The sequence below is a fragment of the Schistocerca nitens genome, chromosome 5 (genome assembly GCF_023898315.1).
Source record: "Schistocerca nitens isolate TAMUIC-IGC-003100 chromosome 5, iqSchNite1.1, whole genome shotgun sequence".
NCBI lineage: Eukaryota > Metazoa > Arthropoda > Insecta > Orthoptera > Acrididae > Schistocerca > Schistocerca nitens.
In genome coordinates, this window is record NC_064618.1 from 190,649,300 (window position 1) to 190,673,584 (window position 24,285).

At 41.0% G+C, this 24,285-nt stretch overlaps 1 protein-coding gene across 1 annotated transcript in view; it reads left to right on the plus strand.

The window, feature by feature from the left end:
• The window catches only part of LOC126259377 (glucose dehydrogenase [FAD, quinone]-like), a 71,727-nt gene that overhangs the window by 14,268 nt on the left and 33,174 nt on the right, over positions 1-24,285 (plus strand). Inside the window, exon 2 of the mRNA XM_049956127.1 lies at positions 16,808-17,118. Coding sequence (XP_049812084.1) covers positions 16,822-17,118 — 297 coding nt within the window. The 5' untranslated portion in view covers positions 16,808-16,821. The remainder of the gene's footprint in view (positions 1-16,807; positions 17,119-24,285) is intronic.

Consider the following 24,285-nt stretch of genomic DNA (forward strand, 5'->3'; position numbering starts at 1 on the left):
TCATCTTAAAAAAAACTCATTTATTCATATTACCATATTCTTCATATAGTTGTTCATCATCTTTTATTATCATCTGGAAAAAAAATACGCTTCATTATACATATTACCATTTACTTCATACAACTATTCATAGTATAGAGTTTATTACTTCTAGCGTATTTCATCACTAAAAATAACATATGTAGTTCTGTCTGACAGCTTGCTTCAATCGCGTCGTATTCTGAAAGAAAAATAATTAGTTAAGACTGCTATTATACAGTGTGTATACTATGTTCTTGTTAAGGCTTGTTAATTCTGATCCATTTACTCTTCATGACGAGGTATTGCATTTTCTTTCGTTCTTTCCGATGGTGAAATCTCCATTTCTTAGTAAACTACTGTGGTTTGTTTAATTTATTTCTTTTACACGATATTGCTTTCTGAAAACAATGAATAAGGATTTATATCTTGCGTTTAAATCATATACCCATTAAATGAAAACTTGTTTCTAGTGACATGACTAAGCATACAGCATAGCATGACAGAAAACGTATTAGGTCAAAAACATAGACAATTTTTAAGTGCAAAAAATTTACACAAAATATCATAATGTAGTACATAAAAAATCTAGAATAGTCAAAATATTGAGGTATCATAAGGCAGAAATGTCAAAGTGAACTGGTGTTTGTTACATTTTAAAGATTTCATAGTGCATACAGAGAAAAATTCTACTTTCTATAGGAAAACAATCATGCATATACAAAAAATAGGAAAATGTGCACGGTCTGATATGTAACGACAAGAAAAGTGACCTGCTAACCTTACCTTGCCGGGCACTTGCCAAGAAAAAACATAATCATCATCAGTAAGTAGTCACACAGATATAATTGCTTAAGTGGTCATATAAATATCAGGAAATGGCATTACAGTGTGATAAATCGTAAAGTATGTTCATTCAATAAAGGGTTTAATATTGGAGACATGGTGATTGCCTTTGCTTTTTCTGGTTCTCAGAGTTTCGACATGTACTACATTTAGGTGAGGAATGCTGCGCATTCTATATGGACCTGCGTATAGAAGCTCAAATTTACTGCATCAAGTCATTCCTCTGTTGGATAAATAATGTGTGTGTACTAATATCTTATGTCCTATGTGAAAGTCACGGCGTGTACAAACCTGATTTTGCTGTCTTTTCCGGCGCTCTGCGGCACGTTTGATGTTGAACGCAATTATTTCATGGTGGCGTAGTCGACGAGATGTAGGAAAAGATACTAATTCTTTAATTTTGTTAGGTGGTTCAACATTTTTCAATATAACAGTCGGAGATAGCATAGTGGATTCATTTGGTATGGAGTTAATTACATCCTGGAATGAGAGTATGTGGGTATCCCAATAAATATGTCTTTTATGGCAGTATATTCTACATACTTTCTTTCATCAGTCGTTCAGAAGCGTTCGAAAAAGCGTGATACCTGGATATATAGATCGGAGAAATGTTTTTTGCTCGTAACATACGTGTCCATATTACAGATCGAAATTGTGGTCCATTGTCGGATATTACTTTCAATACGTGCCCTACATGAAATAGAAAATGTTTTACAAATGCAGTCGAAATAGATTTAGCAGTAGCTTTGCGTAACGGAGTGAAGGTAACAAATTTCGATGTTAGTTCAACAGCGACAAAGATGTAACCAAAACCTCTATTAGATCTGGGAATCGGACCAAAAATGTCTACAGCGGCCATATGTCTCAATTTAACGGGTACAATGGGATGTAACGGAGGAATATGTGAAGTCGTGTCTGCTTTAGCCTTCTGTCAGATTTTACATGTCGCTAAAACTCGTCGAATACGTATCTCCATGTTCGCAAAATAACAGTTCTGTCTCAGTATAGGAATACATTTTCTGGCTTCGTAATGTGCGTAACTTAAATGAGTATACCATATTAATTTGTTAACAAGTTCGTCAGGAATGCATAATAACCAATTGTTGCTGTCAGGATGAGAGCGGCGAAACAGAATGTTCATGCGTACAGTATAATGGTTTCTAATGGTAACGTTATTCCTAACTTGCCAAAGTTGTTTAATTTCTTTCCACACGTTGTCGTTGTTTTGTTCTGGTGCTATGTCTCGTAATGATGACGAAATGAAAATTTCACATGCAACTTGTTGAATATACATGACGCTAGAATTTGCTTGGCTGAAGTTGGATGCGATGTCTTGCTGATTGTTGCTGAGAGAGCGGGATAGTGCGTCTGCTACAATATTTTGTGTACCGGGAATGTGAACGATTGTAAAATTAAATTCCTGTAAATAAAGTTTCCATCTGCTTAACCTGTCGTGTGTAAATTTAGCGGAAAGTAAAAACTGTATAGCTCTATGATATGTGTAAACGGTGGAATGTCTTCCATGAAGAAACTGCCTAAATATGGTAAATGCCCATAGCAGAACAATTGCGTTCAGCAGGTGACAGAATTCGACTTGCAAAAGCGATGATTTTGATTACTGTAGTACCGTCTTCAATTTCCCGGAAAATGTGTACGCCTAAAGCGGTGCTAGAACTGTCGGTGGCAATGGAAAAATTTCTGGTTCGATCTAGGTGTGGTAAAAGTGGTGCATTTAACAAGGCATATTTCAGATTAACAAACTCAGACTGTGTTTCGCTATCTCAGGACCAAACAGCGTTTTTACCCGTCAGTTGGCATAATCTAGGGGTGTCTAAAGCAGAGGAATGAATAAATTTACGGAAAAAGTTAATTAAACCCAGAAAGCTGCGTAGTTGTTTCTTCGTCGTTGGAACAGTAATGTCACGTAAAACTTGAAGTTTTTCCGGCTCAGGAGCAATGCCTTATGCTGAAATTACATGTCGAAGAAATTTTATAGAAGTTTTGCCAAAGTGTGATTTACTAAGATTAACTGTCAGTCTTTGTGCACGAAAAGTTTGCAACAGTTGTTCCATAATCAAATTGTGTTCAGACCAATTAGCTTCTGCGATAAGGATGGCGTCTACATGTTGTGATCTGTCGGAAGTATAGTATTCAAACCGCGAATAAATGCTGCTGAAGAAATTGTTAAACCGAACGCTAATTTGCAAAACTGATAACAGTCACCAAAATAGAGAAATGCTGTGTACTTTCTACAGTTCGGATGGAGCTGAATTTGCCAAAATCCCGATTTCAAATCTAATGTGGAATAAATAGCAGTACCATGAAATTTCTGTAAAAGTTCTTCTAGTGTTTGTTAGCAGTCTGTTTCATTAATAATAATGTCGTTGACATGATGCGAATCAAGTACGAGGCGAAGTGATCCATCCTTTTTCTTAACAATATGGAGCGGGTTTATGTACGGATTTACTGCCGGTTAAATAATACCTTGTTCAAGCATAGCTTGCAATTCTTTCTTAACTTATTATCTGTGTATATATGGAATGGGATAATGTATGGCTTTAAATGTATCGTGCTGTTTAACTTGAAATTCATACATAAAACCGGACATAGTACCAGGGATGTAGTCAAAAACTGGAGCTTGCTGTAAAAGAATTTTGCGTAGTTGCGTACGTTCGTCGTCTGTATTTGCACTGCTTTGTTTTACTTTATCAGAAATCATTTGCATAACGTCATAATCGACTTCGTCTGGTGTATTATAGTTGTGTACGTGCATATCTGTGAACAATGTGGAATGACAGTCCGTGTTACGCGATTTAAAAAAGACCTCTGTTCGATTAATTGCCTGTTCATTTGCAGATAAAGCGTGCTGAATTTCTAATGCCAGTTGTACATTTTCATCCTTTAACATTAAATAGGAATTTTGAAAGTCAATAATTGCGTCATGTTGTACCAAAAAATTCGTACCTAAAATAACGTCTGTTGTCAATAAGGGAACAATCCAACAATTTGAGTGCAACGTATGACCTGCAATTTTTTTTTTTTGGTCATCAGTGTACTGACTGGTTTGATGCGGCCCGCCACGAATTCCTTTCCTGTGCTAACCTCTTCATCTCAGAGTAGCACTTGCAAGCTACCTCCTCAATTATTTGCTTGACGTATTCCAGTCGCTGTCTTCCTCTACAGTTTTTGCCCTCTACAGCTCCCTCTAGTACCATGGATGTGATTCCCTCATGTCTTAGCAGATGTCCTATCATCCTGTCCCTTCTCCTTATCAGTGTTTTCCACATATTCCTTTCTTCTCCGATTCTGCGTAGAACCTCCTCATTCTTTACTTTATCAGTCCACCTAATTTTCAACATTCGTCTATAGCACCACATCTCAAATGCTTCGATTGTCTTCTGTTCCGGTTTCTCCACAGTCCATGTTTCACTGCCATATAATGCTGTACTCCAGACGTACATCCTCAGAAATTTCTTCCTCAAATTAAGGCCGGTATTTGATACTAGTAGACTTCTCTTGGCCAGAAATTCCTTTTTTGCCATAGCGAGTCTGCTTGTGATGTCCTCCTTGCTTCGTCCGTCACTGGTTATTTTACTGCCTACGTAGCAGAATTCCTTAACTTCATTGACTTCGTGACCATCAATCCTGATGTTAAGTTTCTCGCTGTTCTCATTTCTACTACTTCTCATTACCTTCGTCTTTCTCAAATTTACTCTCTAACCATACTGTGTACTCATTAGACTGTTCATTCCGTTCAGCAGATCATTTAACTCTTCTTCACTTTCACTCAGGATAGCCATGTCATCTGCGATTCGTATCATTCATATCCTTTCACCTTGTATTTTAATTCCACTCCTGAACCTTTCTTTTATTTCCATCATTGCTTCCTCGATGTACAGATTGAAGAGTAGGGGCGAAAGGCTACAGCCTTGTCTTACATCCTTCTTAATACGAGCACTTCGTTCTTGATCGTCCACTCTTATTATTCCCTCTTGGTTGTTGTACATATTGTATATGACCCGTCTCTCCCTATAGCTTAGCCCTACTTACTTCAGAATGTCGAACAGCTTGCACAATTTTATATTGTCGAACGCTTTTTCCAGGTCGACAAATCCTATGAACGTGTCTTGATTTTTCTTTAGCCTTGCTTCCATTATTAGCCGTAACGTCAGAATTGCCTCTCTCGTCCCTTTACTTTTCTTAAAGCCAAACTGATCGTCACCTAGCGCATTCTCAATTTTCTTTTCCATTCTTCCGTATATTATTCTTGTAAGCAGCTTCGATGCATGAGCTGTTAAGCTGACTGTGCGATAATTCTCGCACTTGTCAGCTCTTGCCGTCTTCGGAATTGTGTGGATGATGCTTTTCCGAAAGTCAGATGGTATGTCGCCAGACGCATATACTCTACACACCAACGTGAATAGTCGTTTTGTTGCCACTTCCCCCAATGATTTCAGAAATTCTGATGGAATGTTATCTATCCCTTCTGCCTTTTTTGACCGTAAGTCCTCCAAAGCTCTTTTAAATTCCGATTCTAGTACTGGATCCCCTATCTCTTCTCAACTCCTGTTTCTTCTTCTATCACATCAGACAAATCTTCACCCTCACAGAGGCTTTCAATGTATTCTTTCCACATATCTGCTCTCTCCTCTGCATTTAACAGTGGAATTCCCGTTGCACTCTTAATGTTACCACCGTTGCTTTTAATGTCACCAAAGGTGGTTTTGACTTTCCTGTATGCTGAGTCTGTCCTTCCTACAATCATATCTTTTTCGATGTCTTCACATTTTTCCTGCAGCCATTTCGTCTTAGCTTCCATGCAATTCCTATTTATTTCATTCCTCAGCGACTTGTATTTCTGTATTCCTGATTTTCCCAGAACATGTTTGTACTTCCTCCTTTCATCAATCAACTTAAGTATTTCTTCTGTTACCCATGGTTTCTTCGCAGCTACCTTTTTGTACCTATGTTTTCCTTCCCAACTTCTGTGATGGCCCTTTTTAGAGATGTCCATTCCTCTTCAACTGTACTGCCCACTGCGCTATTCCTTATTGCTGTATCTATAGCGTTAGAGAACTTCAAACGTATCTCGTCATTCCTTAGTACTTCCGTATACCACTTCTTTGCGTATTGATTTTTCCTGACTAATGTCTTGAACTTCAGCCTACTCTTCATCACTACTATATTGTGATCTGAGTCTATATCTACTCCTGGGTACGCCTTACAGTCCAGTATCTGATTTCGGATTCTCTGCCTGACCATGATGTAATCTAATTGAAATCTTTCCATATCTCCCGGCGTTTTCCAAGTATACCTCCTCCTCTTGTGATTCTTGAACAGGGTATTCGCTATTAATACCTGAAACTTGTTACAGAACTCAATTAGTGTTTCTCCTCTTTCATTTCTCGTCCCAAGCCCATATTCTCCTGTAACCTTTTCTTCTACTCTTTCCCCTACAACTGCATTCCAGTCGCCCATGACTATTAGATTTTCTTCCCCCTTTACATACTGCTTTACCCTTTCAATATCCTCATACACTTTCTCTATCTGTTCATCTTCAGCTTGCGACGTCGGCATGCATACATGAACTATCGTTGTCGGTGTTGGTCTGCTGTCGATTCTGATTACAACAACCCGGTCACTGAACTGTTCACAGTAACACACCCTCTGACCTGCCTTCATATTCATAACGAATCCTACACCTGTTATACCATTTTATGCTGCTGTTGATATTACCCGATACTCATCTGACCAGAAATCCTTGTCTTCCTTCCACTTCACTTCACTGACCCCTACTATATCTAGATTGAGCCCTTGCATTTCCCTTTTCAGATTTTCTAGTTTCCCTACCACGTTCAAGCTTCTGACATTCCACGCCCCGACTCGTAGAACGTTATCCTTTCGTTGATTATTCAATCTTTTTCTCATGGTAACCTCCCCCTAGGCAGTCCCCTCCCAGAGATCCGATTGGGGGACTATTCCGGAATCTTTTGCCAATGGTGAGAGATCATCATGACACTTCTTCAATTACAGGCCACATGTCCTGTGGATACACGTTACTTTTCTTTAATGCAGTGGTTTCCATTGCCTTCTGAATCCTCATGTCGTTGATAATTGCTGATTCTTCCGCCTTTACGGGCAATTTCCCACCCCTAGGACAAGAGAGTGCCCTGAACATCCGCTCCTCCGCCCTTTGCAAGGCCGTTGGCAGAATGAGGCTGATTTCTTATGCCGGAAGTTTTCGGCCGCCAATTCTGATTATTTATCAAAATTTAGGCGGTGTCGGGGATCGAACCCGGGACCGAAAACGTTTTGATTATGAATCAAAGACGCTACCCCTAGACCACGGGTGACATGCAATACAAAACGATAAGTGTGTATGTAGCTTTACATCTACTCCTTTACCAGATACTGCTCCTTTTACTTTAGTTTTGCCTATTGGTAACGTAGGATAGGTATTCTCTTTGTTACATTCGTTGAAATGTTTCCTCATTTATAACTGACATAGGTGATCCAGATTCGACTACTGCTGAAAATGTGTATGATCCAATCTTTACTTCAATGACAGGGTGGGAAACAATTTTTTGTATAACTGGTTTTCATGTAAATATGTGTCTCGGATGTCGTCAAAAGTAATAACATTTTCGTGAACAAGATTCTGTGTGTCAAAAGTATGACTTACGTTGCTGCAGGATGCAACCTGTACTATATCTAGTCAAATTCTTTCTGACGTGCTGTTATTTAGGGGAGGATGATGTGGCATTTCAACTATTTGTACTGTTCTGTTATTTCTTCCTGACGTATTAGGTTCGGGATGATACCGACTGTCTGGTTTATCCATGATAATCTGTTGTTGCGGATGATTCTGCTGCTGGTAATACCGACTGTTACGCTGAAAACTGTGCTCATTACTTTTACGTCTGTCATAATAATCATTGCTATACGGCGCGTTGCGATACGAGTTGAAATGATGTGTCTTCTGTACGTAGTAATTTCCTTGTTGCTTTGCGTTACTATTTGGTGTGGCCGACGCTATACGTGTAGGCGGCGAAACATTAAAGCTTGGTTGAACTTGCTAACCACATTGTTGGTTAGGAATGCTAACCGGCTGGTTTTGTTCCTGTTGTCGGGAAAAGTCTCTATTGTTACCAAAATGCGTTTGCTGTTGCTGATAATTTTGACGGTACTGATAATTAAAATTTAGTCTGTTATTAAGATTCTGGTGGTTGTTATTCCTGGAGCGTCTATCACCTTTGCTATTGAAATAGCGTGGCTGATCGTAATTACTGTATGTTTGTTGGCCTCGGTTATGATGTGAAAAATTTTTGTTTATGAATGAATAATCTGATTGCTGAACTTCAAAAAGCTGTAACAGATCTCTAAATGCCGAAATATTTTCTTTCTGCTGTCCTGTTACAAGTGACACTCTCGTGGTAATTTAGAAATACATAATTGAATAAGTGCAGATTCACTGTATGGTTCACTTAAGTATTGGTTTTGTTGGACCATGTGTTCAAAAAATTGCGTGACAGTGGGAAAATTTGAGTTCTCATAACTCGGTAAGGTAATGAATTGATCCTTGACTCTGCGCTGTGTCGTCTTCGACCAATACGCTGACAAAATAGCATTCTGAAATTCTTCTACCGAAAAACATTGTCTCGCGATCGGTCTCATACGAGTTGCCGGTTCGCCTTCCTAAAAACTGCAACTAAATTCAAGTTTGTGTGTTACGGGCCAAGTTGGTGAAAAAGCAAAGCTAAATTGTTGTATACAATCCAAGGGGTGAATCTGTGTTCTGTCATTTTTAAATACCTTAAATTTTCTCACGGATAGAAAGTGCTTATAATCAAAATTATCGTCTCTGTATGTCTGATTAGGTTCAGGATTGTATGATAATCTGTTTGTCTGTGACAAGCTGCCGGTTCGCCTTCCAAAAAACTGCAAATAAATTCAAGTTTGTGTGTTATGGGCCAAGTTGGTGGAAAAGCAAAGCTAAATCGTTGTACACAATCCAAGGGATGAATCTGTGTTCTGTCATTCTTAAATACCTTAAATTTTCTCACGGATAGAAAGTGCTTATAATCAAAATAATCGTCTCTGTATGTCTGATTATACAGTCTGTAAATTATCTAGATTACACTGGCTGTGTGAATGTGACAAATGTTCACAATGTGGCGTATGCTGTGACGTGTTAGAGGCTCAAACATTTTTCATTTCTGTCACTTCTTGCTGTAAAGATGACACTTTTCTACGCAATGTATTGTTGGCCGAATTTATCTCACTAGCTGTCTGCTGTACATTTTGGAATTCGGGTGTTTGATTGAAAGAAATTGGTGACGTATCGTCTGATTTGGTATCATTGTTATTTTCGACAACGTCAATACGACTGGCCAATTCATCAAATTTATCAGTCAGTGCTTTTACCTGATCGTCATTTTTAGTGTCACAAACATTATTTTGTTTTTGGATTTTACGGGTGTTTTGTTCAATTTCTTAACGTCTGCTGTAATGGCATCGGGATCCTGTATTAATTCTAATTGTTCAAGTCTGCTGGTCACTGTCTGAAAATCTAGTGTGTGTGTGTCTGTTTTTGTTTTCAGATCAGAGTTTCCATCATGCAATTCGGTGTTCTACTGTTTGATAATATTGATTTCGTCTGATACTGCAGCAATGTTGTTGTCTACGTATGTTTTTGCATTCGTAAACAATTTACGCTTATCTTCCTGTCTCTGTGCAGTAATTGTTTCCATGACTTGTTTCTTTACTTTGTTCTGTTCCTGTATAAGTTTACGGTAACGTGTTTCACTGTTTTGTAGGTGGTGATTAAAACTTTCGTCAATTTAGCTGTTTTGTTGTTCAAATTTCCTATCTACTTTCGCATCCAGTGTGCGTGAAAGTTCTGATGACATTAATTTAAAATCGTCGCGTAACTGTGTTGCGTTTTCAGAACATTGTTTAGCGACTGCACTAATTTCATCTCTAAGTAATTTCGTTGTGGCTGCATGTGTATTACTTAATTCTTGTGCGACAGATCTAAATTCTTCACTACTGTTCCTAGCACAAGCCTTAATTTCCGTAGACAATTGATCTTTAGTATCGTGACATTGCACGGCAACGGCTGTAATCTGTTCACTAACGATTATCACTATTAAACTGATTGTCATTAGTATTATCGGTCAAATTATTTGAGTCGGCTTTTTCACTCATTGCACATCGCGATGTACTGTTAGCAGTTTTTCGCGGAATTTTCACAAATCAATGTTAAGAACAAAAAACAAACAAAGACAAAGCAAAAATGGAACAAATACAATTACAACAAAGAGCAATAAATTGCCGATGATCTGTGAAAGAAAGAGTGACAAGATAGTAAATGCTTTGCGCCAGATGCAAACTCATTTACACATTAAGTAAATAAGAACAGATATATAACTGACTACTTCTCAGAAAGTTACAAAAATACGATCCTGGCAGGTTGTCGCCAAGTGTAACCTCCCCACAGATAAATAATATGAATAATATTCACATTCAGTGTAACCGCCCAACAGTAAAAGTTCCGAAACCTCCCAACAGTATAAAATATAACTATAACATTAGCATTTAGCGTAACCTCCAAAAAATTAATTGCGTAACCTATCAATAGTAAAATGTGAGTAATCTCTCAATAAAAATTGTGGCTGTGACTGTGAATTTAAACTGGTAAATTTTGGACGTCAGCAGTGCTGCGTCATGGCCCTGAAAGATCATTCTGAATAAATTGAAAAGTCTTACCTCAATAAGGTCGCCGGATAACGCATATATATCTGCTCCTATAAGAAATTTTTTAGGCACAGCCGAGTGCAGTGCTGGCTTATAGATGTGTCATGTATAAAAAGAAACAACTGATTTTTCTTTTCAATTATCAGGATGACCAAGGATTGGAGAAATTAGTAAATTCTTTAAACTGAAATGAATGATTGTCAAAAGTTACTTTTTACGAGAAAGATTATTATTAACAGATTTTTTTAAACATTTACATGGGATTTGATATAACAATACTACATATGCGCGAGGTTGCTTTTACCTTATGCTACAATGCTCAGGCTCTGCCATCGCTCCCCACGACCGACCCAGCCAACTCCACTCAACTGCTAGCTACTATTACTATAACTGCTACACAGTTCCTACTGCTGACAACACTGCTCTCTGGTCTGAGATTCTCTTGTAGCTTACATATCGCAGGCAGCGCGTGAGCAATCCATCTCAATGCTGCTCGAGTGCGCTAGCAACAAATTCCTTAATCATGGACCTCTTACAATGTTCAAAAATGGCTCAAATGGCTCTGAGCACTATGGGACTCAACATCTTAGGTCATAAGTCCCCTAGAACTTAGAACTACTTAAACCTAACTAACCTAAGGACATCACACACACCCATGCCCGAGGCAGGATTCGAACCTGCGACCGTACCAGTCCCGCGGTTCCGGACTGCAGCGCCAGAACCGCTAGACCACCGCGGCCGGCTTACAATGTTCCTCTTAAAACTCGATTTACGAACATTCCTGTTGCCCACAATACTTAGCATTACCGGTGCCCGTTGTTGGCTGCTGTGGTCTCTGCTAATTTGTAAGTAATCCGGCAGCTCTTCCCTCACAGCCCAAAAGAAAAGTCCCCCTCTCAGCTGAAGCAAACCCCACCGAGTCTAGGATGAAAGACGTTGTACAGAGAGCTCCCAGCGAGAAGCTGAAGTGTTTCTCTTACATTTTGAGTGTGAGACATGCGCATAATTTTGATCAACAATGACAGAGATTCTTCCGAATGCCACAGATCCATTCTAATAACAAAACAGCCTCTCTTCCGAGCTCAGTTTTAATATAATTAACCGATCGTCGGGAGTTTTAGTGTTGGAGCTCAGAAAAAAGCAACGTTTGACTTCCATTATCCGTCCTGTAGAGTGTTTCAGTCAATACGACCGTCTCCTTGTATGCAATCGCGAGTTCTGTTGCCACACGCCAGAATTTATTTGTATCAGACAATTGTACCTTCCCCTGCTGTTGCTTGGCAGTGTCAGCAAAAGTTTAATTAGCTTGGCACCAGCATGATGGTTGCTGGCAACGCATTCTTAATCACAAAAGAGCCGTATGTCCTAATCTCACACCACCTTACGGATCTCCTCTTTCAATAGTCCTGTGCCAGCGATTCCCGGAATACGACCTTCCCGCAGTGCGCAGTTCAATTTCGTAGGACGTACCTTGGCGCTGCTTAATTACACGACAGTTTTGCGTCGTTTGGGATACAAACACAGACGGCGCCTATTTAGCGGAGCTCGGCCCACACGCAGTATACCATTGTTCTATGTTGCTCCTTATTCCCCTTCGTAGTGGCGGCCCGTATCTTTTCCATAGGACAGCCCTCTAAGGAAACTTCCTGGCAGATTAGAACTGTGTGCCATACCGAGACTCGAACTCGGGACCTTTGCCTTACGCAGGCCACAAAGTTTCATATCAGCGCACACTCCGCTCCAGAGTGAAAATCTCATTCTGGAAACATCCCCCAGGCTGTGGCTAAGCCATGTCTCCGCAATATCCTTTCTTTCAGGAGTGCTAGTTCTGCAAGGTTCGCAGGAGAGCTTCTGTAAAGTTTGGAAGGTAGGAGACGAGGTACTGGCAGAAGTAAAACTGTGAGGACGGGGAGTTAGTTGTGCTTGGGTAGCTCAGATGGTAGAGCACTTGCCCGCGAAAGCAAAGGTCCCGAGTTCGAGCCTCGGTCCGGCACACAGTTTTAATCTGCCAGGAAGTTTCATATCAACGCACACTCCGCTGCAGAGTGAAAATCTCATTCTAGCCTCCTAATGTCCCGATACTGGCTTTCACTGCGCCGTTATTCTGACTTCTGTTCATCATGCCTCAGTATGAACCCCAACTACTCGTTTAAACTCTCCTGCAAGACATGAAATCAATGTGGCATTTTATTAGTTAGCTGTGGCAATCATTGATGGTAACTTTGACGATACTCTCCATTTCTCACTGCGAATTACTTTAGATTAGCTAGGCTCATCAACTTAATTATGTCTGATACAGTAAATGGCAGTTTTGACAAACCTATCGTGTAACGTTAGCGCCAAGTGATCACCACGTCCAGTGTGGGGGGTCCTCCCTAACAAAAAACAGAAGCTGCAGAAAACATAGGCGCATGAGGCCAGTTGTGCTCGGCTCAAAACTTAGAGATCGAATTAAGGGTACTGACCTCGTAAAGAAGTAAGTTATTCAATTACTTTTAGTCTTCGACTACATTTAGCAGAAATCAGAATCTGTGGGGAAATATGTTGCAATGTAATCAATATCTTATCGAAATACTTTTTAAATGCCTGATGCCCATAACTGCTACAGACAATACTGTACACTGATGACTCAAAAAATTATGACCACCGCCGCGCGGGATTAGCCAAGCGCTCTAAGGCGCTGCAGTCCTGGACTGTGCGGCTGGTCCCGGCGGAGGTTCGAGTCCTCCCTCGGGCGTGGGTGTGTGCGTTTGTCCTTAGGATAATTTAGGTTAACTAGTGTGTAAGCTTAGGGACTGATGACCTCTGCAGTTAAGTCCCATAAGATTTCACACACATTATGACCACCTGCTTAATAGCTGGTTTGCCGTATTGGGAACGAAGTACATCACTGATTCTGTGTGTCACGACTCCGACAGTTTGTTGGTACATTTTTGGAGATATATGGCATTAAATGTCTACGAGCAGGTCACCCAATTCGCGTAAATAACGGGTCGCTGATTTGTCGCCGATGGCGCCCGATTGCGACCCGATAGGATTCCATAGGCTTTACTTAAGGCGAATTTGGTCGCCGAGGTACCAGCGTGAGTTTTCTATAATGCTCCTCAAATCACAATAGCACGGTTATGGCTCCGAGACACAGACAATTACACCGCTGAAAGATGCCATCGCCGTCGGGGAAGACATCAAGCCCGCATCTCGTGGTCGTGCGGTAGCGTTCTCGCTTCCCACGCCCGGGTTCCCGGGTTCGATTCCCAGCGGGGTCAGGGATTTTCTCTGCCTCGTGATGGCTGGGTGTTGTGTGCTGTCCTTAGGTTAGTTAGGTTTAAGTAGTTCTAAGTTCTAGGGGACTTATGACCACAGCAGTTGGGTCCCATAGTGCTCAGAGCCATTTGAACCATTTTTGAAGACATCAAACATGAAGGGATTCACGTGGTTCGCAGCTGTCACCGCATCTTCGATTACTACCACAGGTCCCATTCAAGCGCAGGAGAATGTCTTCCGTAACATAGCTCCCCCCAGCCTGCGTCTGTGGTTCGCTGTCCGATTCTAGTCGCCGTTCACCTCGATATCCTAGTCGACCTAGTGTAACAAAAATGTGGTTCACTCGAAGAGCCCACACGATTACATTCATCTACGGGTGAATCCCGATGGCCCCATGCCCACTGCAGTATAATTGACGATATCGTTGTGTCAACAAGAGGACACGTAGAGGCGGTCTGCTGCAGAGCTTCATGATCCATAATGTACGGCGAACGGCGTGTTTCTAAACACTAGTGCATGCACCAGCATTGTGCTCTTTCGGTAGAGATGCCACAGATCACGATCTATTCTACTTTACAGAGCAGACAAGTTTCCGAACCCCACGTTCTGTGAATAGTCTTGGACGTCCAACCATTTACGCCTCGTTGTAGTTTCACTATCCTTCTACCTTTTTCCGTAGCTGCTCACGGCAGTAGCATGGAAACATTCATCAGCTTCGCCGTTTTCGAGAGTTTTCGTACACAAGCTGTGCGTAATGTGCTCTTTGTCAAACTCGCTTATCTCAATGGATTTCCCCATTTGAAGCCAACATCTTCGCTAGGGTGATGGCCCATCCGTGCCTGCTCTTACCGCGTCGCCTGCTGGCAACGCTGCCAGACGGCATCCAATGTCGCAATGGGCAGTGGTCATAATGTTTTAGATTATAAGTGTGTATAAAAATGAATTAAATCTTTCACGTCAGTATTGTGCCGTAGCAGCACAGTATTAAAGGGAATAAATTTGGTTTTGTAGCAGCAGAAACGTATTACATAGTCAATGCCATCGGTAATGATTCGTAATGTTATTACTTCAGCCACAGTTGTAAATAATTTAATTGAAGATGATCACATTCAGCTTGTAATCCACAATATGTAAGTGGCAAGCACCACTGCTCAGGCAAGGCTGCCTTACTGCTGTAACATGGTATCACTTACTGGACATAGTATTATGTATTCAATGTTTTCTGTTTGCTGAAGCCGATATTTTGGCGTGAAGTACCTGTTTCTGACGTTTGCAAGTCAGCTGTGGCGTCTTTTGTAGTTAAATAGCTTGTATGACATGTTAAGTTGTCACAATATTTTTCGACTGTGAAGATGATTGGGGATCGAAAACGGTTGTGAATAAATATATTTGTTAGTGTGCACCATGCATTTCTGCAAGAGTATGAATGCTGTTGACAGTCGCATGAAATAATTTTTAATTCTTCGGTTGGCTGGGAATGATACCTTTACCTCACATAATTTACTCACTACGTTCTCTTAGCGTCTTCAACCATACATTATTTTACTTGCTCTTCAGCAGGATTCCTTCATGATGTGTCGATGAGCTCCTCTGTGACGTTATACGTATTAATTCTACATATTTTCGTGGTTCTATGGTTTTCTTTCACTCCATATTTTCTGCTCATTTGGGACTAGGAAATAAGATTTTATGGACTGATCAATAATTCTGCCACAGACACACTATATCGTAAGCGAACATGATACAGTTCGACATCGGTGAAGTGTAGTAGCCCTTGCTTTAACGTCCCACCTTCTTTTCACAATTTGTGACTGCTATTCACGGTCACACATGGTTCAAATGGCTTTGAGCACTATGGGACTCAACTGCTGAGGTCATAAGTCCCCTAGAACTTAGAACTACTTAAACCTAACTAACCTAAGGACAACACACACATCCATGCCCGAGGCAGGATTCGAACCTGCGACCGTAGCGGTCGCGCGGTTCCAGACTGTAGCGCCAGAACCGCTCGGCCACCAGCGGCCGGCTCGGTCACACATGAGAGCCCAGCTGGGTGTGAGGCTGTTTTTGTAATAGAAATCATTAAGTGCTGCTACATTGTTATATACACTGTTTTTAATTTCCTTCTTCTCTGCTTTTCCTACATTTCATGAAACTGGTTGCTATACTATCGCCAAGTAGGACTTCACTCACACAAGTCGGTTTATACACACACTACAAAAGGAGTGTGCTGCAAAGATCTATGGAAACATGTTTAAGCTATTATTCAATGCGTTTTCCTATTGGAATTATATTAACATTAACCTTTGTAGGTGTTATTATGCATGGCATGCGTATGAAAATGGTTCAAATGGCTCTGAGCACTATGGGACTCAACTGCTGAGGTCATTAGTCCCCTAGAACTTAGAACTAGTTAAACCTAACTAACCTAAGGACATCACAAACATCCGTGCCCGAGGCAGGATTCGAACCTGCGACCGTAGCGGTCTTGCAGTTCCAGACTGCAGCGCCTTTAACCGCACGGCCACTTCGGCCGGCATGCGTATGAAAATTTGAGTGTTTGATGAAGACTTTATGTAAAGGCAAAAATGTATTACTAACATCGTTTCAACTGCTCTTCTTGGGCAACTACGTTAGCGCTTAATAATGACGGATTTCTGTTTCTGAACTCAGAATATCACAGTCTGAAGCACATTCCCAACCTCAGATACAAAATTATGGTAGTACATACAGAAATATACCACTGCTGCACAGTTCCGACTCTCCTTTCCTTGCGTAGTTCCCAGTGGCGTGACACAACTGCGGACAATATAGAGTTATGGCATTCCTGTCTTCTGAGTAGCGCAAATGTTTCCGGAAGATGAACAGACGTTCCTCCTGCTGGACTGCTCAAAATATTCCCTGCATTTCGTTTGTCCACCAGGTACCGTCGCAGACATGCACCATATGTGCCCTGTGAATGCATCGGGCCTCCAAAGCTGCCCTGTGGGGTCCGGGGCGTTCGGAATGCTCTTCACCGGCATGGTGACCTCCGTGCTGCAGTCGGCGTGGAATCTCACGAATGAACCGCTGACCTATCCTCGGGAGCCGAAGTTGCCCATCACCACAGACTACGACTTCATCATCATAGGTGCTGGCTCTGCCGGGTCAGTTATGGCTAGTCGACTGTCAGAGGTCACTGGCTGGAATGTGCTCCTTCTCGAAGCTGGTGGTGATCCCTCAATCACAACGGAGGTATGTAAGCTAAGGCATTTGCTTTATTCGTTCCTTAAGCCTCGACTGCTTCTTACTTAGCCAAAGACCTGTGCAGTTTATAACTGACACATAGAGTACAAAAATTTAGGTGTCAGATCACCTGTATACGCAGACATTATGAAGGGAAGCTTATGACTGAAAGGACGAACGGGTTACGCCCTACTCGCGATTATGAAATAACGTTTCCTTCAACCAAAGTTGTTCGTTAACACAAGTTGAAACACGTTAAGAGGCAAACTTAACGACAGCATGTCCATTTAAATTTACAGCATACTGAAAATTTTCAGTTTACCATACTTCGTTTCTACATGGAATAAGTATTCTGTCTCACAGTTGTATTCAATGTTTACGAAGTAAACGTGGCATGTTTCCACCATATTTCGTTTTCGAGATCTTTTTTCCCCCATACAGAAAATTGCTTTTTTTAGATATTGTACTTTTTCCTTGGAAAGTATTTCCACGAAAAGTGGAAATTCTGGTCATATTTACGTATGACTAATGACCTATTTCTGTTTTATAAGTTATTTATATACACAGAACCCAAACGACACCAACAATGAGTACAAGGAATCCGTTGTCACGGGTGCCTCATTCAGAGCAGGTGTATTTCGTTTGATTTATTGCCCTCATGTATCTTCGTATCTGTATCGCACTGAAAATATCTACACAACAGTGCAGATGTCGACGGCATGCTCTGCGTGTGTAATTTTAAAGAAACTTGCTCCATTGGCTCGATGTATTTGCAGGTCACAGATCTTTGCCTCAAGCTTCCCGGCAGTGTTAGCTCCACGTTGACAGTGGTACACAGCACGATGGATAGGTTTACTGATAAAGAGATGGCCGATATGTAACCCCTGACTGATTCACCGAAACCAGTGGAGGATCTTCTCAACTAAGGTCTTTCCGCAGCGACGGTAGCCACAACAGATTACTCTTGCCGGACGCTGCGTGTGAAGGGATTCTCCGGAGGTAGAATGGAAGGTACTGACCGTGAGAGCTATACCAGAACGTCTGATCTGAGTGAGGACTGAGGTAACAGCCCGAACATATAATAATATAATTATTGTGAAACGAACCACCGGGGACCGTAAGTCCATTATATCAAAATACTCAGGAAACGTCCCTCAAAAACCTACGAAGTTTTAATGTTGGTTTCTGAGCCTATCCTGTGTAGCTTACATGGGATTTTACCTTCATGCTACACATTTCTAACCATTTTCGTCTGAGATGGAAGTTAGGAGTAACTGTAGAGCAACTATAGTATCGCCAGAAGCAGTGTTTTCGGTTACGCTAACTGTAACTAAAAAACAGGATGTTACTTCAACAGGTATCTTGAGGACCACCATATATGGAACATCGTACTGCGGTTAATTGAATAATAACCCATACCTCTTAGTTAAGGGTGAACTTAACCCTTGATCAAACTGCTATGGGAGATTTTTTGTTTAATGACTGAATATGCATTTGTCCAAAACTTCCACCTCTAAAATTAGCTTTTTATGTCCCTAGTGACTACATAGACCGGCATAATGAAGCCTTAGAAACTGCCTGTTTATTATGTGTCAGATCATTCTCACAATTTTAAGTCGTCACAATATGGGCTGCTTTAATAGTATTCCCAATCTTTTCCTGTCTGATGTTAATTATTTTCGGATATAAAATAGGCTGTGAAGATCGGCTGACAGAAATGAACTGTATACTCAGTACAAAGCGTGAATTAAGTGTTAACAAAGAAAATTAGAAGGCGAAGAAATACAGCACAGTAGGCAACAAATAATTATTTCCAATCAAACTTGCAAATATGATTGTAGTGAGTGGAGTGAAAGGATTCTTCTTTCTAGGTAACAAGATCACACAGAACGGCCCAAATAAAAGAGATAATGAATCAGCTAATATCCGCAATGGGATGGAATATGTAATCAAAATATGAGTCATAATGTTGTGAGATAAAAATACGGAAATGATGAAGAAACTCCCGAAATACACATGTTGTTGTTGTTGTGGTCTTCAGTCCTGAGACTGGTTTTATGCAGCTCTCCATGCTATTCTATCCTGTGCAAGCTTCTTCATCTCCCAGTACCTACTGCAACCTACATCCTTCTGAATCTGCTTAGTGTATTCATCTCTTGGTCTCCCTCTACGATTTTTACCCTCCACGCTGCCCTCCAATGCTAAATTTGTGATCCCTTGATGCCTCAAAACATGTCCTATCAACCGATCCCTTCTTCTAGTCAAGTTGTGCCACAAACTTCTCTTCTCCCCAACCCTATTCAATACCTCCTCATTAGTTACGTGATCTACCCACCTTATCTTCAGCATTCTTCTGTAGCACCACATTTCGAAAGCTTCTATTCTCTTCTTGTCCAAACTGGTTATCGTCCATGTTTCACTTCCATACATGGCTACACTCCATACAAATACTTTCAGAAACGACTTCCTGACACTTAAATCTATACTCGATGTTAACAAATTTCTCTACTTCAGAAACGATTTCCTTGCCATTGCCAGTCTACATTTTATATCCTCTCTACTTCGACCCTCATCAGTTATTTTACTCCCTAAATAGTAAAACTCCTTTACTACTTTTAGTGTCTCATTTCCTAATCTAATCCCCTCAGCATCACCCGATTTAATTTGACTACAATCCATTATCCTCGTTTTGCTTTTGTTGATGTTCATCTTATATCTTCCTTTCAAGACACTGTCCATTCCGTTCAACTGCTCTTCCAAGTCCTTTGCTGTCTCTGACAGAATTACAATGTCGTCGGCGAACCTCAAAGTTTTTACTTCTTCTCCATGAATTTTAATACCTACTCCGAATTTTTCTTTTGTTTCCTTTACTGCTTGCTCAATATACAGATTGAATAACATCGGGGAGAGGCTACAACCTTGTCTCACTCCTTTCCCAACCACTGATTCCCTTTCATGCCCCTCAACTCTTATAACTGCCATCTGGGTTCTGTACAAATTGTAAATAGCCTTTCGCTCCCTGTATTTTACCCCTGCCACCTCCAGAATTTGAAATAGAGTATTCCAGTTAACGTTGTCAAAAGCTATCTCTAAGTCTACAAATTCTAGAAACGTACGTTTGCCTTTTCTTCATCTTTCTTCTAAGATAAGTCGTAAGGTTATTATTGCCTCACGTGTTCCAACATTTCTACGGAATCCAAACTGATCTTCCCCGAGGTCCGCTTCTACCAGTTTTTCCATTCGTCTGTAAAGAACTCGCGTTAGTATTTTGCAGCTGTGACTTATTAAACTGATAGTTCGGTAATTTTCACATCTGTCAACACCTGCTTTCTTTGGGATTGGAATTATTATATTCTTCTTGAAGTCCGACGGTATTTCGCCTGTCTCATACATCAGGACTGGCTCTCCCAAGGCCATCAGTAGTTCTATTGGAATGTTGTCTACTCCCGGAGCCTTGTTTCGACTCAGGTCTTTCAGTGCTCTGTCAAACTCTTCACGCAGTACCGTATCTCCCATTTCATCTTCATCTACATCCTCTTCCATTTCCATAATATTGTCCTCAAGTACATCGCCCTTGTATAAACCCTCTATATACTCCTTCCACCTTTCTGCCTTCCCTTCTTTGCTTAGAACTGGGTTGCCATCTGAGCTCTTGATATTCATACAAGTGGTTCTCTTCTCTCCAAAGGTCTCTTTAATTTTCCTGTAGGCAGTATCTATCTTACCCCTAGTGAGACAAGCCTCTACATCCTTACATTTGTCCTCTAGCCATCCCTGCTTAGCCATTTTGCACTTCCTATCGATCTCATTTTTGAGACGTTTGTATTCCTTTTTGCCTGCTTCATTTACTGCATTTTTATATTTTCTCCTTTCATCAATTAAATTCAATATTTCTTCTGTTACCCAAGGATTTCTATTAGCCCTCGTCTTTTTACCTACTTGATCCTCTGCTGCCTTCACTACTTCATCCCTCAGAGCTACCCATTCTTCTTCTACTGAATTTCTTTCCCCCATTCCTGTCAATTGTTCCCTTATGCTCTCCCTGAAACTATCTACAATCTCTGGTTCTTTCAGTTTATCCAGGTCCCATCTCCTTAAATTCCCACCTTTTTGCAGTTTCTTCAGTTTAAATCTGCAGTTCATAACCAATAGATTGTGGTTAGAATCCACATCTGCCCCTGGAAATGTCTTACAATTTAAGACCTGGTTCCTAAATCTCTGTCTTACCATTATATAATCTATCTGATACCTTTTAGTATCTCCAGGATTCTTCCTGGTATACAACCTTCTTTTATGATTCTTGAACCAAGTGTTAGCTATGATTAAGTTATGCTCTGTGCAAAATTCTACAAGGCGGCTTCCTCTTTCATTTCTTCCCCCCAATCCATATTCACCTACTATGTTTCCTTCTCTCCCTTTTCCTACTGACGAATTCCAGTCACCCATGACTATTAAATTTTCGTCTCCCTTCACTACCTGAATAATTTCTTTTATCTCGTCATACATCTATTTCTTCATCTAGTTGGCATATAAACTTGTACTACTGTAGTAGGCATGGGCTTTGTGTCTATCTTGGCCACAATAATGCGTTCACTATGCTGTTTGTAGTAGCTAACCCGCACTCCTTTTTTATTATTCATTATTAAACCTACTCCTGCATTACCCCTATTTGATTTTGTAATTATAACCCTGTAATCACCTGACCAAAAGTCTTGTTCCTCCTGCCACCGAACTTCACTAATTCCCACTATATCTAACTTTAACCTATCCATTTCCCTTTTTAAATTTTCTAACCTACCTCCCCGATTAAGGGATCTGACATTCCACGCTCCGTTCCGTAGAATACCAGTTTTCTTTCTCCTGATAACGACGTCCTCTTGAGTAGTCCCCGCCCGGAGATCCGAATGGGGGACTATTTTACCTCCGGAATATTTTACCCAAGAGGACGCCATCATCATTTAATCATACAGTAAAGCTGCATGTCCTCGGAAAAAATCACGGCTGTAGTTTCCCCTTGCTTTCAGCCGTTCGCAGTACCAGCACAGCAAGGCCGTTTTGGTTAATGTTACAAGGCCAGATCAGTCAATCATCCAGACTGTTGCCCCTGCAACTACTGAAAAGGCTGCTGCCCCTCTTCAGGAACCACATGTTTGTCTGGCCTCTCAACAGATAACCCTCCGTTGTGGTTGCACCTACGGTACGGCCATCTGTAACGCTGAGGCACGCAAGCCTCCCCACCAACGGCAAGGTCCATACACATCTGGAGGACAGAATTGGACGGTAGTGCGACCTCGACTGCTGTAAATCAACAGAAAGAGAAATTGGAAGCATTTACAATCTGTTTCTGTCGAATAATTCCTAAAATTAAGTGAACTAATAAAGTACAAGGTGTAGTTAATACTAACTAAAGTACGTGAGGAAAGAACTGGATGGAAATCCCTTATCATGTTTCGTGCATGTTCTGTTGTTGATGTTCCTATCCCATATTTAGAACCTAGTACTTTTTACAGCTGTAATGAAGGTATTCGTAGCTGCTATTGCAGGAGTCCTGAGAACCTGCCAGTTCGTTCCTCACTTAATCTAGTTGGTATTCATTGCTTCTTATACTGTATTAGTACACTTCATTTTAGAAATTAATCGACAGAAACACATCAGAAATGTTTCCACTTTCTCCTTCTGTTGATTTACAGCAGTCTTCGTCTCACTTCCTTGCAATATTGTGCTCCAGATGTATTCTTTCAGGAGATTCTTCCTCATATCCGTATCTTCATCACACACAATTACACTTCATTTTCTTGATGATATATTCTATCCCCTTGCGAATTTTAGCTGATTAATCATCCCTCTTGTTTCTGCCGTTTTGTGTTATCTTGCTTCCTAGAAGGAAGAGTCCCTTAACTCCTATCTCTACTGTCACATTTTCAAGTTTGATTTGAAGCAATTCGTTGTTGCCCTGTCTGCTATATTTATTCACCTTTTATTTTTCCTTGTTAACACTAAATTCCTGCTTTGTACTGACTATAATACAGTTCATTCCTTTCAGTTGTTCTCCATAGCTTATTTTACATCCGACTTGAATGGGTATGTGGTCTGCAGATCTCGGTAGTGGTGGCCGCATTCATCTTTTGTCCCTTATCCAAACTTAAATTTCACTCCCTTCATTGCTACTGCAAAAACTGCTTGTGAGAGAAAAATGTAATATCTGTCTATATCCCATATTAAATTAGAAGCAGGTAGATCGTTGGAAGCCACTGCTAAATTTAGTGTGCGTTACGGATTGACTATGTTTTAATGGAACAGCCCTAGCAAAGAATATGTGAAGGTGAAGAATCGACATAATACACTGAAGAGCCAAAGAAACTGGCATAGGGATGCGTAATCGACTAAAGAGTTACGTTAACGGGAAGAATACGGCGCGGCGGTCGGCAACGCCTATGTAAGACATCAAGCGTCTGACGCAGTTGTTAGTTCGGTTACTGCTAATACAATGGCAGGATTCAAGATTTAAGTGAGTTTGAATGTGGTGTTATAGTCGGCACACGTGCGATGGGACACAGTGTCTACTAGGTAGCGATGCAGAGGTGATTTTCCCGTACGACCATTTCACGAGTGTACCGTGAATATCAGAAATCCGGTAAAACATCTAATATCGGACATCGCTGCGGCCGGAAAAATATCCTGCAAGAACGGAACCAACGACGACTGAAGAGATCCGTTGAACGTGATTGAAGTGCAACTCTTCCGCAAATTGCTGCCGATTTCAATGCTGGGCTATCAACAAGCGTCAGTGTGCGAACCATTCAAAGAAACATAATCGATATGGGGCTTCCGGAGCTGGAGGCCCACTGGTGTACCCTTGATGACCGGACGACACGAAGATTTACGCCTCGCCTGGGCCCATCAACAGCGGCATTGGACTTTTGATTACTGGAACCATGTTGCCTGGTCGGACGAGTCTCGTTTCAAAGTGTATCGAGGGAATGTACGTGTTCGGGTATGGAGAAAATCTCATGAATCCATGGACCCTGTTTGTCAGTAGGTGACTGTTCCACCTGTAGGAGGCACTGTAATGGTGTTGGGCGTGTGGAGGTGGAGCGATATGGGAAAACTGATAAGTCTAGATATGACTTTGCATCCATTCGTGTCCATTGTGCGTTCTGACGGACTTGGGCAATT